The sequence below is a fragment of the Taeniopygia guttata genome, chromosome 3 (assembly GCF_048771995.1).
Source record: "Taeniopygia guttata chromosome 3, bTaeGut7.mat, whole genome shotgun sequence".
NCBI classification, from domain to species: domain Eukaryota; kingdom Metazoa; phylum Chordata; class Aves; order Passeriformes; family Estrildidae; genus Taeniopygia; species Taeniopygia guttata.
In genome coordinates this window covers 31,798,795-31,813,477 of record NC_133027.1, presented here as the reverse complement: position 1 = coordinate 31,813,477, position 14,683 = coordinate 31,798,795, and the positions used below count along the sequence as shown (strand labels likewise).

At 37.9% G+C, this 14,683-nt stretch overlaps 1 protein-coding gene across 2 annotated transcripts in view; it reads right to left on the bottom strand.

Moving 5' to 3' along the window:
* The window catches only part of KCNQ5 (potassium voltage-gated channel subfamily Q member 5), a 279,196-nt gene that overhangs the window by 83,628 nt on the left and 180,885 nt on the right, over positions 1-14,683 (bottom strand). For both annotated transcript variants that reach the window (XM_030267452.4, XM_004176865.6), the window contains exon 2: positions 4,608-4,698. In XM_030267452.4, coding sequence (XP_030123312.1) covers positions 4,608-4,698 — 91 coding nt within the window. The remainder of the gene's footprint in view (positions 1-4,607; positions 4,699-14,683) is intronic.

Genomic DNA, 14,683 nt, shown 5'->3' with positions numbered 1-14,683 from the left:
TTTGACAAATTTTGAAATTTCAAAGCTAAGATTTGATTTGGAAAATAAAACACTAGAAATCACTATTTCTTGAGAAATTTCTTGAGAAATACTGACTTTGAGTTTTGACAAACTCACTGATGTTTTACCTCAGGAATTAATTAATCTGTTTTTCTCAGAAAAAGACTCAACAAAATTCCAGTAATATTGTTTATATCTTATTGTTAGAAATGTATCTATAATTAAAATATTTCAAGATAATTTTTTTCTTCTTATGCCTTGATAGCTGGTCCTATAGAGCCATCACTAAGTCCTTTTTCAGGTCTGGTGGTCTTTTATCCAAGCATGGCAAGAGGATTCAAGTGCTGGTACAACTTAACTGAAAAATGCTACGTTTTTTTTCTTTAATTGAGCACTATCTATCCCCCTTTTTAAAATCCCCTCTGGCCAGCTTTACAATGCTGTAGCAGATTTGTATGATTACATTCCCGTGAATGGACTTACTTCCTGGAGCAGAGACAAACTGAATATATGCTTACCTGCTATGGGGCAGCTATACACTGTCTTTAAATCAGTGTGCATCCTCTTTCTTTTATGCAAAAATATCAGGAGGAAAAATCCTGGTAAGATAGTAATTGCTAGAAGCACTTGGTAGACTCTCCTTTTGGGTTCATGTAAGTGACTATAGTACATGGAGAAACCAGCTTCATCCTGTGCACACTGTCTGCTTTTACATTTTTGGGAGCTATTTCTGCCTGAAGAATGTGTTCCTAGAGTGCATTTTCAGAGGCCTTTATTCTACAAATCTGGGTACAGTTTTCTACACCAGCCATTTTCAGAGAAAACCACAAAACAGATTTGATAAAACCAGTCCTGCAGAAATTCACTTGCGTTTTTTGATCTACCCATTTTGATTAAAAATTAAAACTACAAAAAAAAAAAAAACAACCAAAGAATATATGCTTTCTCACTTCAAATAAAAATTATTTTTCCCCTATAACCTCAACCTGAGTTTTAAGCCAAAAGTTCTAAGATAATCAAATACACAAATAATATTTTATGCCAGGTCAAATGAAGCATTAAATTGATCCAAGATCCTTTTTTCTTACTTCTCAGTTAGTCAAATCTTCCTGGGTCAACTAAAATTATTTTATTAGTTTTCTTGCAAACAAACAGACGTGAACCAGAAATTAATAACTTTCAGCTTCAGTTGGAAATGAACCTAAAATATAGAGAGTTTGGTCAAAAGAATGAGTGACCTCCAGTTCCAGATAATATTCCTTCTTGGCTATCTTCCTCAAAAGATTTGATTTTGCCTTCACAGCCTTAGTTTTACTCCCCTTGTGTTTATTATTTAATAAAGTGCTAGCAAATGTACTTGTAGGTCAGCAATACACTAAAGATTATTTTCTTGCTGAGTTAGTCGGATTCTTAAGCTGCTTGTGGTTTATTTTGATGCTGAAGTAGATTTTTATCCTACTGCCTATCTGGTATATATCACTGCTACAACTCAAGTGCCAGAAGTTGTACGCACAGATGAGACTAAAACATGATTTTCATTGTGGAGTTTTAGCTGATAAAACCAGGAGTTTTATCTCCTCCTGGTTACTCTTATTATTTCTGGACATATATCTAACCAAATTAATTACTGATTCAACAATCCAACATTTACTGTGTGTAACATGCACTTAACTTATCTGCATGACTTTCACGTTAAGCACAAAATTCAAATATTAAAGGTGTTTCCTTTGACAGGTTTCCTGATAAGGAGAAGAAGCCTTGGAACAGGAGTACTTTTGTGGGTGCCAGAATTGAAGCTGGGTCCAACACAACACAGCAGGTCAGATTTTCCTCAGCTCTGGTAGCAGAGCTCAGGCATTTCTGCAGCCCAGATGAGTCCATTAACCTCTGCTGAAGCTCAGAAGCCTGCAGCTATTACTGCTTTCCTAAACAATTATTTGATCTTAGCTATCACAAATTGCATGTTTCTGAGAGAGTATTTGGGATGCAGTGATTAGGAGATATGTTCTCTGCTCCCTTGTAAGGCACAGCTCGGGCAGGTAAATGGAATTGATTGATGGGAGAAGAATAATCTTCTCAGCTCCTCTGGCCTTTCTGAGAAGGAGGAAAAGGTTTGCTCAGCTCATCTACACTTCCCTCTTTAATCTCCCTGTGTAATTGTGAATAGCTGCAATATGTCAAAAGCCACAGGTGCCAGTGCACACAGCAGCTCAGGTATTAAGTTAAAGGAACATTACATTAGCTTTTTAGCCAATTAACATGGCTGTAGGGGAGACCATCTGGAATAAATCTGCAAAACAAACAGTTCACAGAAACCCAGCAGGCAGCTCTATGGATTGTTATATTTGTACAGTACTTCATTAGAAAATAAACATATATCTTCTATTTCAAGAACAAAGCACAAAGAGTATTAAACCAGATCTGATAGGTAATACAGCTGTCTTATTAAATTACACATTTGGAAGCGCTGTGTGAATCACTGCAAGGAAAAGGTTGTGAAAACTCTAGTGACTGCAGTTAGGTGTTGGCACAGCCAAAACAACTGCTCCTGAGTTAATATACACATGTATTTTCCACTTGGTTTGCGGTTGCAAAAGTTTGTTTTGATAACATTCATGTTAAAATTATGTTAATATCAGCTACTGATTCAGTATGTGGAGAAGGAACAAACCATGTTTCGGCAAACTGCAATAAAGCAGTCAGCTTTAAGCCTGCTTCTGGAACTTCATACTTTGCTGTGTTTATATTTTTCTCCCTTAGAGACCCACAGCAGGAGATGCAAAATTTGTTGGCGCTAGGTTTATTCCTGCCAAGATATGCTGAACACAGGCTTTATTATAGAAATGCTGGATGAGGCTAGTATTGATGCTTCAAGGATCAACCATCCCCCCTCCTCCTCCTTACAGCCTATTCCGTGTTCAGAGGATGCCATGGGATGTACAGTCAGAACAGTTAAGGTGGACAAACCTCATCTTTGAAGCCATAGCAGCAAAAAGCACTGAATTTTCCCCTAGCAGACACTGAGCAGCTCTGCTCAGCTGCTGAGCACCTCTGCAAGGACTGGTGTGCCAGCAACCAGAACTCACCACACCTCTGCCCAGGCTGGGAGCAAGGCCAGCCCTTCACAGAGGTCCTGCACATTGTGGCTCCTGTGAGACCTGTGGCACAGTACAGGGAACCAGCCAGCTGAAGAATCAGCAGCGATAAGTGATACCAACACAATCAACAAATATGTGGCTCATGGGAAATGCATATTTTATGTCAGAACAAATGGTATTTCTGTGACCAATTTGCATAAGTATACAGGAAAACAGATTACTTGTCACAAAAGCCTCTTCTTTTACAAATAGGGTATTTCCAGACTAATCAGATTTTCCTGTTTTCTGTACCAAAAGATCTTAGCAATTAGTGTACCAGGTACAATAATATAACTAGGTGCAGAACATTCAAACAGACTTCCATTTACCAGGTGTTGCTCAGATTTGTAAATAATAGGTCTAGGTATGAGTGTAGGTTTAAATTTTTAGCTGGTTTAATGCCACCTGAACTTTTCTCCAGAGAAAGAAAAAGCACTAATGTGGCTAGGAAGAAAAACACAACATTTAGCATGGCTCTCCATAATTAGTCCTGCTAAGAAATCATCCAATGGAGCAAAACACCACATACCTGCCCACTCTGGACATTTAGTTCAGGTATTTTGATGCAGTGGCTCATTGTGCTGTAAAGACATAGCACGCAACATAATTATGTTTATCAGCCTGCTCATGCTATAACTAATTAGGGAGTTGCTCTGAAGACCAGAGCTTTTGGTTATACACTGTGATGACAATTAAAATGTTGGCATTTGTCAACAGTCACTTCACCTCAGGCGCTACCTAACAAGCCACAGGCTGCTGAATGCATGGAACTGAAATAACCATGGTAACTCTGGGTATATGGTGACGCTTTAATATCCACTACTGCCTATCCTCAGGCCATCACTTGCAGAACTAAATGGCCCATCAGAAAGCAGATGAATAAAGAGTCGTCTGTACAATGCATGAAAAATGTTGAGCACTTTTAGGGATTAAAGCCCTTTTCAATTACCTCAGAAGGGGAAAAGGAGAGGTAAACATAATACAAAAGCATGTATTATGAAGAAATAATGAAACTACCACATCCTACTGCAGCAACTGCTACTAAAATGTCAGCATCTACCAATAGCTAGCCCAAATCCGTATCTAAGATACCAAAATTAATTCCTATTTTAAGTACCTCTTACTACATACTGACTTTATAAATGACATCAGCAGTATCAAAGGTCTTTCATGCTCAGTCACTGCCAAACTGCAGTAGAAAATCTATCTGTTATAAACCACAGCAGTTCTCAAGAAAAGAAGGGATGCGCTACCACAATTTATTAGCTCTGTCTTACCATCTGACCTGTTTTTAAATTAAAAGATGGGGGAATCATCTATTTTAAATTTTTTCATCATTCTGAGGAAAAGTCTGATTTTTTTTAAATGCTCAGTTATTGTATTATATTAGTTCCTCCGTGGTAAGGGAGAGGATTTGAATGTATACTAAAGTATCTGTAAAACTGTCTTGTATTTAGAATTTGCACTTACCAAAATGAAGAGACAACCAGAGGCAAGTTTTGTGTGTTCAGGAATAGTAGAAAACACGGACAAAATCAAGCAACCAAACACAAGGAGAAAACTGAAAAAGAAAGAATATTAATAATTGTTAATATTTTACAGTGCCCTGACCCAGTATTTATATTGATCATACTTCACCAACATTAATAGAAGACTGTCTTTGTACACTCTTCATTAGTAGAGGGGAATACAACTACCACTTAACTTAGTTCATTAAAGACATTAAAATCATATGCTGTTATTAAATCTACATGTTTCTAAGCAGCACTGCTAGAATTCAGAGAAGCAAGATTTTCTTAGGAAAATGACCCAATATCCACAGATGTTATTTTTTGTACCACAATCCTGTACCTTTATGCAGCACAAAGAATTTAAGCATCTTTAAAGAGAGATCTCCAGTGGGAGGGTTGTTTCCCAGGTCTGAAAAATCATTTCTCCCTCAACTGACCACAAACCCCTGCTGCATAAGCTTACCAAAGAGCTAAGTTATATATTGCACCTATCTGTCTATCCAAGACAACCTCCTTCTGAGCAACAGACTTCGTGTACAAACTACCTGAAGTGAGAGGCAGGCCCATTCACGTCCTCAATGAACAGGCTCCATTTTGGGAACAAACTAAGTATCATACAATCCACTGAAGAATGTAAAACAATTACACAAGCCACAAGCCAAGCAGTTACAATCAAGAAAATGAGCACAATTTTGAGTTTGCAGGAGCCTGTATGTTTCATGACACTGACGAATACGCACGGGCAAAAAAAAAGCTAAATCTTTTTATGAGGAAGATCCAAACAAATGGTATCACTGCAGAAATTCTTGCATATCCCATGTCCAACCCTTAGCACTCACAGCACATGTGTTTGCAGACATGAGCCAGCAGAATTGGTATTGCTCTGACACATATATTATTGGTGGTAAGGATTATCCTTTCCTCTTTTACTGCTTCACCAACAGTATCACTATGCTAGTGAAACCATCTATGAACTGGATCAGAAACGAGGGTCATTTAACCCACAGTATCATGAACTGACTAATCAGCACCCAGTAATAATTGAGGCTACCAATGTTTTGCTTAATTCCTTCTTAAAACACTTATCAGTCATGCTGCACATTGAGGCAACCAACAAAGAGCAGGTCTTTGACTTTTGTCTGAATTGCTGGGACTCATTAGCTGATGTTCTAACCTGCATGCATAGATATTGTAATTAATGTAGATACATATCCCTCCCTGCCCTTATCTTGACCCATGAGCCTTTCCTTACACTTTCTCTCCTCCATCCAGCTGAGGAAGGGGAATGATAGGGAGGCTTTGGTGGGCACCCAGTGTCTTGCCAGGGCCAATGCACCACACTGTGAAACCTCTGCCCCCAAAGATTGCAGAACTTAGCTGAAAAAAGCCATGGTCTGACCTTGTGAGTGAGCTCTGCTTTGAGCAGGAGGTTGGACTGGAAGACGCACAGCGGCTTTTTCTCAACCTACATACTTCTGTGTTTCTAGCTACTGGATATAACATTAATATATTATTGCATCTGCATACAGGTGAGCTTCAGGAGGTATGATGACTTTATCCCATAGAACATGTAGACTTTCCATAGTGATGTAATAGAGGAGTGCTATAATATATCCAACACATTACATAAAAATATAAGTCTAGTCTTCAGAATTTCTATTAGAAATTTTCTATCTGCAATGCCATAAGACTTTGGAGGCACATTTTATATCATATAATTTAACGGCTGGGGAGAAGTTCTACTCTGAAAATCAAGTATGGTAGGAGTTTGCATATAAATTCTATTAAGGACTGTAAATAAAATACTATCCAGGAGGGTAAAGTGTACATTTGGCATACACCATTGGCAAGTCTTATCTTCTAGACTAGAGAAAGGTGAAGATCAACACATACTTCAAGATTTAACAAAAACCTCATTCAAAACTCATGCAATCTCAGGCACAAGTACAGGCTGAGCAGACAATGGATCAAAAGCAGCCCGGGGGAGAAAGACTTGGAGATGTTTCTGGACAAAAATTTCAACATGACTTGGTAATGCATACTCACAGCCCTGAAAGTCAATCACCTCCTGGGCTGCATCAAAAGAAGAGTGGCCAGAGGATGATGAAGGTGAGTCCCCCTCTCTGCTCCTGTGAAACTGCACACTGCATCCCACTCTTGGGCCCTCAGAACAAGAAAGACATTGACCTTTTGGACATCTGCCAGAGGAGAGCCACTAAACTGATCACAGTGCTGGACCAGTTCACCTATGAAGACAGGCTGAGTGAATCAAGGTTCCCTTGATCCAACCCCCTCAGAAGTGAAGGCTCTAGGAAGCCTGTCTTAGATCAGCCTTCCAAATGGGGCCTGCAGGAAAGCTGGGGAGGGACTTCTCACAAGGGCATGTAGTGATAGGACAAGGGGCAAGTCCTCAAGCTGAAGGATGCGAGATTAGGTTAGATATTAGGAAGAAATGCTTTACTGTGAGGGTGCACTGGAAAGGGTTACCCAGAGAACTTGTGGATGCCCCATTCCTGGAGGTGTTCAAGGCTAGGGTGTATGGGGCTCTGAGCAACCTGGTCTAGTGGAAGGTTCTCTACCCATGGCATGGGGGTTGGAACTCTTAACATCCTTTCCAAATCCAAACCATTCTGTGATTCTATTTTTCTATGATTCTCTAATTCTATAATAAGTGACAAAAATCCATCTTGTGAGCAATTTTTCTTCCCTTCATTTCACTTTATTAAAATGGAAATCTCATAGAACATTACTGGTAGTTTCAGCTGTTACAGCCTTCAGATACAACTCCCCTATAATTACATCCTACTGACATAGGCATAAATGTGGTTTCTTCTCATTAAGGCTTGCATGGAGGGCAAAATAAAATTAAGTGACTAAGAATTTACAGTAAAAGAATGTAATTTCCTTTTGCCAAATTTCTTTAGACCTGAATCAATTAAAATGACATTTGCTTACTTCCTTTGTGTTTAGGTATTAAAAATTTCTTGTTTGATTTTATTCCTGTAATGCCAACTAAATTGGAAGCCCAGTTGTACTGGGTCTTATCCAAACACAATACCAGTTTTCACTTGGAAGAGATTTCTTATAGCACAATTATGGAAAACAGACGCAGCAGGAAAAAATAAAGTTTCTTGTTCCCATATCACAGTTGGAGACCATGGCCCAGTAAAGGTAAGGGACTTGCCTAAGGCTACACAGAAAGCCTTTACATGTGGAATAAACCTGAACTTTTTCAGTCACAGCCCGATCGTACACAAAACCATCGTCCATTTACCCACCACTTGCTTTCCGTAGTCTGTCAGGACTATGATTTAGAATATCACTGTGGGCAATGTGTTTATTCACAAAAGATGGGAAAAGTGAGTCAGAAGAGGGAATGAGTACAGTTAAGCAGTGTATTAATCAAAATAAAAGCAAATATTCAGGAAAGCCAGGTGCAGTGTGGATTAGCACCTGGTTGACATAGTTCTGCAGTTTAACCAGAAACAATCCTCACAGCAGTACATAAAAACAGTCCTGGAAATACATTTTTCTGAACTTCTATAACTCTTGCTCTCATTTTTTCCAAAAACTCAAAAGGGCATGGAGCATCATTATTAATTATTATTATTAAAGAACAAAAGAAAAATGTTTGCATTTATCAACCCACATATTCAAATATTGCCCCTCAGTCCCCCATTCCTCCCTCCAACACTGAACACTTCTTTTAGTTCCACTCAGCACATTATCTCTAAAATTAAACTGTAAGCACTTTTTTTGGAGGGGAGAAATCCAGTCCTACTAGCCTGGCAAAACAAAAAGCATATATTTGGTGCCGTAAAACAACACTACAAACAAAAGTGGAATATTTTCAACAGTTTATATATCACTGAAGTGCTCTTCCTTCAAAGTAAACTAATAGTGAGGATTCACTTGCTATCTTTTTAGTGCAATCTGTTTACTCAGGCCATGCAACGAAAGCACCTCTCCTTTTACCCAGCTGGAACTGAAGGCATGAAGGCTGCAGCAACAACTTACACCTGGTTGAATGTTAAATGAAGATCAGCCCAGAAAAAATAAATCCCTAAGGTTCAAACATCACAGTGGTCAAAGTTTATCAAAAATTGTTCTTTCCTATTTTGTATTATTTCACCAGTGACTGATGAAGTGTAGATGATTGCATTAAGCCCTGGGTAGTAATTTGATAACCCTCAATAGAAGAAAAAGTATTTTCCCATGCCATCATTTGAACTGTGTGCTACGATACATGCTGTACAAGACCATGCTGCTGTAGGTAGAGAGTAGTAAAAAGCAAAACACAGAACAATTATATTTGGCCGCTAGTGATTCAATCTGGATCATATGATTGTTCAGGCTTGAAAAACCAGATGGTTTTTCCTCATGCATTCAGTATCAGACAGTAAAACATACGCCTTAGGCAGCAACTTCCCATAAAATTATTCAAGTACTGCCATAGCCTTGTATTTTATGAAAAGCAGCAACATCCATTTTGTTTCAGCAGTAATCAGTTTTGTTGCAGATCCTTTCATCTTATTCCCCTGATCCTGAAAGCATATACTAATTGGAGAAAGTCAGTTTATGAAATATAATATAAGTCAGAAGCTTTGATATTTAATCAATCTGCCTCTCATAAACTTTTCTAATTGGTTAATTAGGACCTACCAATTCTCCATTTATATAATTTTCAGCAGAATTTTACTACTGTTTGATTTGAGGTCTGTTCGTATGGAGAAGGATGTTCAGCTTAAAGCAATTGTTAAAACATTACTCAAGGAGTATCATGAGGAGGAAAAAGACACCCTAGGAAGATCTTTAAGAGCTATTTTGCTACATAACTTACTGCTAGAGTTAAAATAATGAAAGCTTAAACATCTGCAAACTTTTGTGGCCTCTTCTGTAAATAATAAAAATATATAACTGTTAAAGTGGCATAATTAAGCGATTAGACCACCAGAGTTATTTTCCAGTATTATCTGAGGTCTGATTTAATCCCCATACAGGTAAGGGCATTCAGGATTATGACCAAAACTGTTTGCAAAACGTTGGGAGTGTCATTATCCTGGATTTTGTATGGAAGGTAGAAAATGTTTGAAAGCTTTTGTTAACTCTAACTACAACCGAAAAATAGTTCTTACTTTTCTTCCTGGTATACTAATGCAGTATATTAATGCAAATTTAAGGGAAGTTGTTTGCATTCATGAGGTCTGAGTCTTCAAAGAAGTTATTTGAGCCCCTCCATAAGTAATTCTTTCCACAGCCGGGGCAGTGACCATGCTTTTGTGACAGTGATCAGGATCTTGCTGAGTTGACTACCCAAGTGCTGCCTTTACATGATTTTTAATCCTGGAATGCATAAAAATCAGTGTGAGGTATTAGATAAATAAATGTACTGAAGATTATACTGGATGGATAGTACCAATAGATACATTATAGGTTTAGATAAATGGGTAAAATTCCCAGAGAAAACCCTATTAAAAAAGGAAGGAAAGACAGTCTTTCATTGCACTGTTACACTTTCATGGGGACTATTAATTTTTGTGAACAATTCTCACAAAAAGCAAAAAGACAGATGTGCCTTGGCTAGATGTTATCAGCACTCTCAAGCCTCTTGATGTGTAAAAGGGAGAATTTACAGATTCAGTATCCCATGCAGCTGTTTGGGAGGACAGAAGAAAATGCATCATCTCATGGACCAGGAGTTACTTTTATACATAAATGCAATTTTCAAGGCGCCAAGTTCCCACAGAGGAGGAATTATGCATGTTGTTCAGCTCAGAGCTGGTGTATCACCTTCCATCCTAAGCGGACATGGCTGCTCAAGGCAGCACAAGCCTGACAGCAGCCTCAGCCCCTGGGCACTTCCTGGTGCCTCTGAGCTGACACTTATCAGAGCTGGGTGGGAATGCCCTCTCTGAAAGCATATGGAAAGAGAAACACTGAAGCATTTTCCTAGCTTCAGGAAGAACTGAAAATGAAAACATCACCCAATGCAGGCACAAGGCGGACATTTACACAGGTCCTGCCATATCTCCCTTAAAAAGTAATCTTTTCAACATTCCTATAAAACAGATAATGCACTGCTGACATGGTGGAAAAGAATACGGTTTAACAGTTTTGATAGTGCAAGCCATGTGGATTAAATTTTCCATCATTTATAGTTTCAGTGTGACTTGTTTATGCAAGAAAATGAGATACGACAAAGGTTATTACAATTTGTTAAGAATGTTTGACAAAAGCTGCATGGAGAATAAGCGTTCTTCCATAGAAAAAGCTCATAAATTTCTTCTGCAGACTTCCTTTAAAATGACTTGCTCTTCAACCTTTTCTTCAAGTGGAAGAGTATAGCATGTTGAGGGCTTGATACTGCATTGCCTTCTACCCAGAAATAGTGCAACCCTGGCCATGGAGAGGTAGAGTATGAAGACCTCACAGTCTTAGAATGGGAAAGTAAACGGGATAGGAATCTTAACAAATAATTTTTGAGAAGAAAAAGGTATTGCAGCAAACCTGTCTTTTTATATATTCTTTCTTTGGGTTAATTGATACCTTTTTCAGAAATATAGAAATTTGAATGGAATTTAATGTCTGACTTCTTTAAGAACTGATCATACTGCTGAAGCAACATTTTTAGAAAGGTGACTTTTGTCAGGTTGCAATGGATAAATTTTGTTTTAAAAATATTTTTCATTCCACTGTGGGATACTTACTATCTCTAAAAATTAGTACAGTTTATGAAGAATGAAACAGTTTACATTTGCAGTGTGAAAAAAAGTATTGTCCACCTAAATTGTTCTTTTCTGGTATATTTTTAAGAATTGTATTTTTAGCAGAGTCTGCTAAGTGATTGTATTTGGCTTCTATTGACAAAGCAATGAAGAGGCTATAACAGGAGATGATATCAAAACAAAGCAAATCAAATAGCTCAGGTACCTATGGAGCACAAATAAACGTGTCATTAAATGAACATTTGATAATCCATTCCATCATAGACAAAAAATAAAACATCAAGGTAAGTTTCTCCAGGGTTCTAAAAAAGGAGGCATCCTACTTCCTTGAGCAAGCACATTCACGGAAAAGAGAAGAGAAGAGAAGAGAAGAGAAGAGAAGAGAAGAGAAGAGAAGAGAAGAGAAGAGAAGAGAAGAGAAGAGAAGAGAAGAGAAGAGAAGAGAAGAGAAGAGAAGAGAAGAGAAGAGAAGAGAAGAGAAGAGAAGAGAAGAGAAGAGAAGAGAAGAGAAGAGAAGAGAAGAGAAGAGAAGAGAAGAGAAGAGAAGAGAAGAGAAGAGAAGAGAAAAGAAAAGAAAAGAAAAGAAAAGAAAAGAAAAGAAAAGAAAAGAAAAGAAAAGAAAAGAAAAGAAAAGAAAAGAAAAGAAAAGAAAAGAAAAGAAAAGAAAAGAAAAGAAAGAAGGGAAGGGAAGGGAAGGGAAGGGAAGGGAAGGGAAGGGAAGGGAAGGGAAGGGAAGGGAAGGGAAGGGAAGGGAAGGGAAGGGAAGGGAAGGGAAGGGAAGGGAAGGGAAGGGAAGGGAAGGGAAGGGAAGGGAAGGGAAGGGAAGGGAAGGGAAGGGAAGGGAAGGGAAGGGAAGGGAAGGGAAGGGTTACATAGCAACCTTTGCTTCACCACAGATATGTCACAAGAAAATTAATTTAAAGTATGAATAGAAACTATGTTGTCTTTAACACTGAACCCAGGTTGCAGAATTTATATATATTTTTTTAGAACATATAAAAAATTAAGAGAAAAACTTTATTATAATGAAATAGAGAAAATTTAAAGAATTACAATATGAAGCTGGAGAAGTGAAGACCACTATATGACCTTTTCTTTAAAATATTTTTTTCTATTTCAGTCCATTTTTTCAACCTTTTTAACAGTCTAGGGCAAGGGGAAGCACTCAAATAACCTTTTTCTGTGAAAGTGGTTGCTAACACACTTTACTTAGCTGTCTTGCTAATGAGAAAAATAATTATTAATATTGGAAAGGTATAGATGTACAAGAAAGAAATGTGTTCTGTAATAACCAGCATAAGGCACTATAAAATCAGGTTTTTGGGTCTTCAGGATTTATGATAAAAATATTGCCACTACCTCATGTTTGGTTGGGTTTTTTAATGTAACAGAGCAAACTTAAAAGAATAGAAGGATTGTAGGACTGCTGGGTGTTTTTTATGCCACAAGAGCTGCCTGTTTGCTTGGTGCTCAGAGCGCAGCTCTGGCTCTGGCAAAGCCAAGGTGTGATTTACTGCAGCAGGGCCAGACACCAGTTACCTGCATTGCCTAACTCACCATCAGTGGCCAGTGGTGCTAACACTGGCTTTGGCAGCTAAAACTGAGAAGGAAACACACTGTGTTGGGAGAAAAACAGCCTGTCTACCTTTGGAGTTAATCCCACTCACTGTGATTCAGCTGGATCCCTGAGTAATGTGAAAGGGAACAACACTCCCAATGGCTGCTGATGGTCTGCACCATTAAATGCTGAGGTTTGCCATTAGAATAATTTTGACCTGGCTAAAATACCACTTTTCTAGACAGTTCCTGGGTCTGGCCTGGGAGTTACCATGTATCTGGATGAAATTTTTCTCTGGACTTGCCTATACATCTTTTACACAGGATAGGTACTTCTAGATGTCAAGATACTGTGTTGAAAAAACACTATCAAACAAGCCTATTTAGGAACTCAGCTGTAATTTACAGTAAGGATATTTCACATCCTGAGGATCTATCACAGCACGACCCTGCCAGAGTTCTAGAAGCACTGAGACAATGCTCTCAGGCACAGGGTGTGATTCTTGAGGATGTCCTGTGCAGGGACAGGAGCTGGACTTTGATGACCCCTGTGGGTACCTCTCAGCTCAGACTATTCTTTGATTCTGTCATTTCAGTACTGTTTTACAGATAGAAATCTATAGAAAATTTATTCATTCAAATTCAGGTTCCTGATTGACATATTTAAATAGAAATTTGGGATTAAGACAATTAGCCCAACTTGATTATGAGAGTTGATATTGTGGGAAGCACTCAGGTCAACTGTGAATTTTTACATAAAATATTTCATCCTACTGAAGAGCTCTGGAACAAAAATCAATTTCCTCATTTCTCTTATTTTTCTTCTATAGTATATTATATATTTGATTTTGCTTTGGTATTACATTTACTTTTCATTGATATATAGTCAACACAACAACACTGGCAATTAGGGAGTTTTTCAGGGGAAAGGACACTCAAAGGCTGTCATACAAAGATGCTGTATGTATGAAGAAATGGGATTTCTTTTCACCATATCTCTCAAGAAGGCATCTTGGCAACCCTTGGCTACTTCTACAATTTTTTATCCTTCCAGATATGTGAACAAAGAAGTAGCCATAAATTCTTCAATAATAGCTTTCCAGGCTGCAAAATAACACGGTTGTTCTGGCAGCAATGATCAAGTTCATGATTTAGATGAAGGATCCATGGGATACTTGGCTTTGTATGGGGATTCCAATTTATTTGCTGTCATTAAATGTGGTTATCTCACATGTTAACCAGAATGGTAAACAAGAAAATAAAGCACACTTTAAAAGAATTTCTTAAAAAAAAAAATTATTTTAAGCGGAAACATCAGAACTTTGAGGTGTATTATACCACATCATTATATCAGCCTGTGGTGGCTGTAGGAGGAATGGTACAAAGTGATAAAAAATCAGAGACACTAATAAATTTGACCACTTTATGATGCTTCAATTCAGCAAGTTGATTAAGACAGGAATGATTTATCATATTTAATACACTGAAATACAGAAGAATATTTTTGAGTACTCCATTGTGGAGTGTTAAAAAGGAGAATGAGGAGGCAAGAGCAAGTCTATGCTGAAAAAACCCATATATTCATGATGGAATTAAAAAAAAAGTGGTTATCATAGCATTATTTACAAATCCAGGCTACCTTATAGCCCTAATGTCCCTCATAGCTACAAGAGAAATCTAAGCAGCAACAAATGCCAGAGCTCATTGAATTTGGCAAAAATATTCCGTAATGTTATCAAGAATTACTATTTTA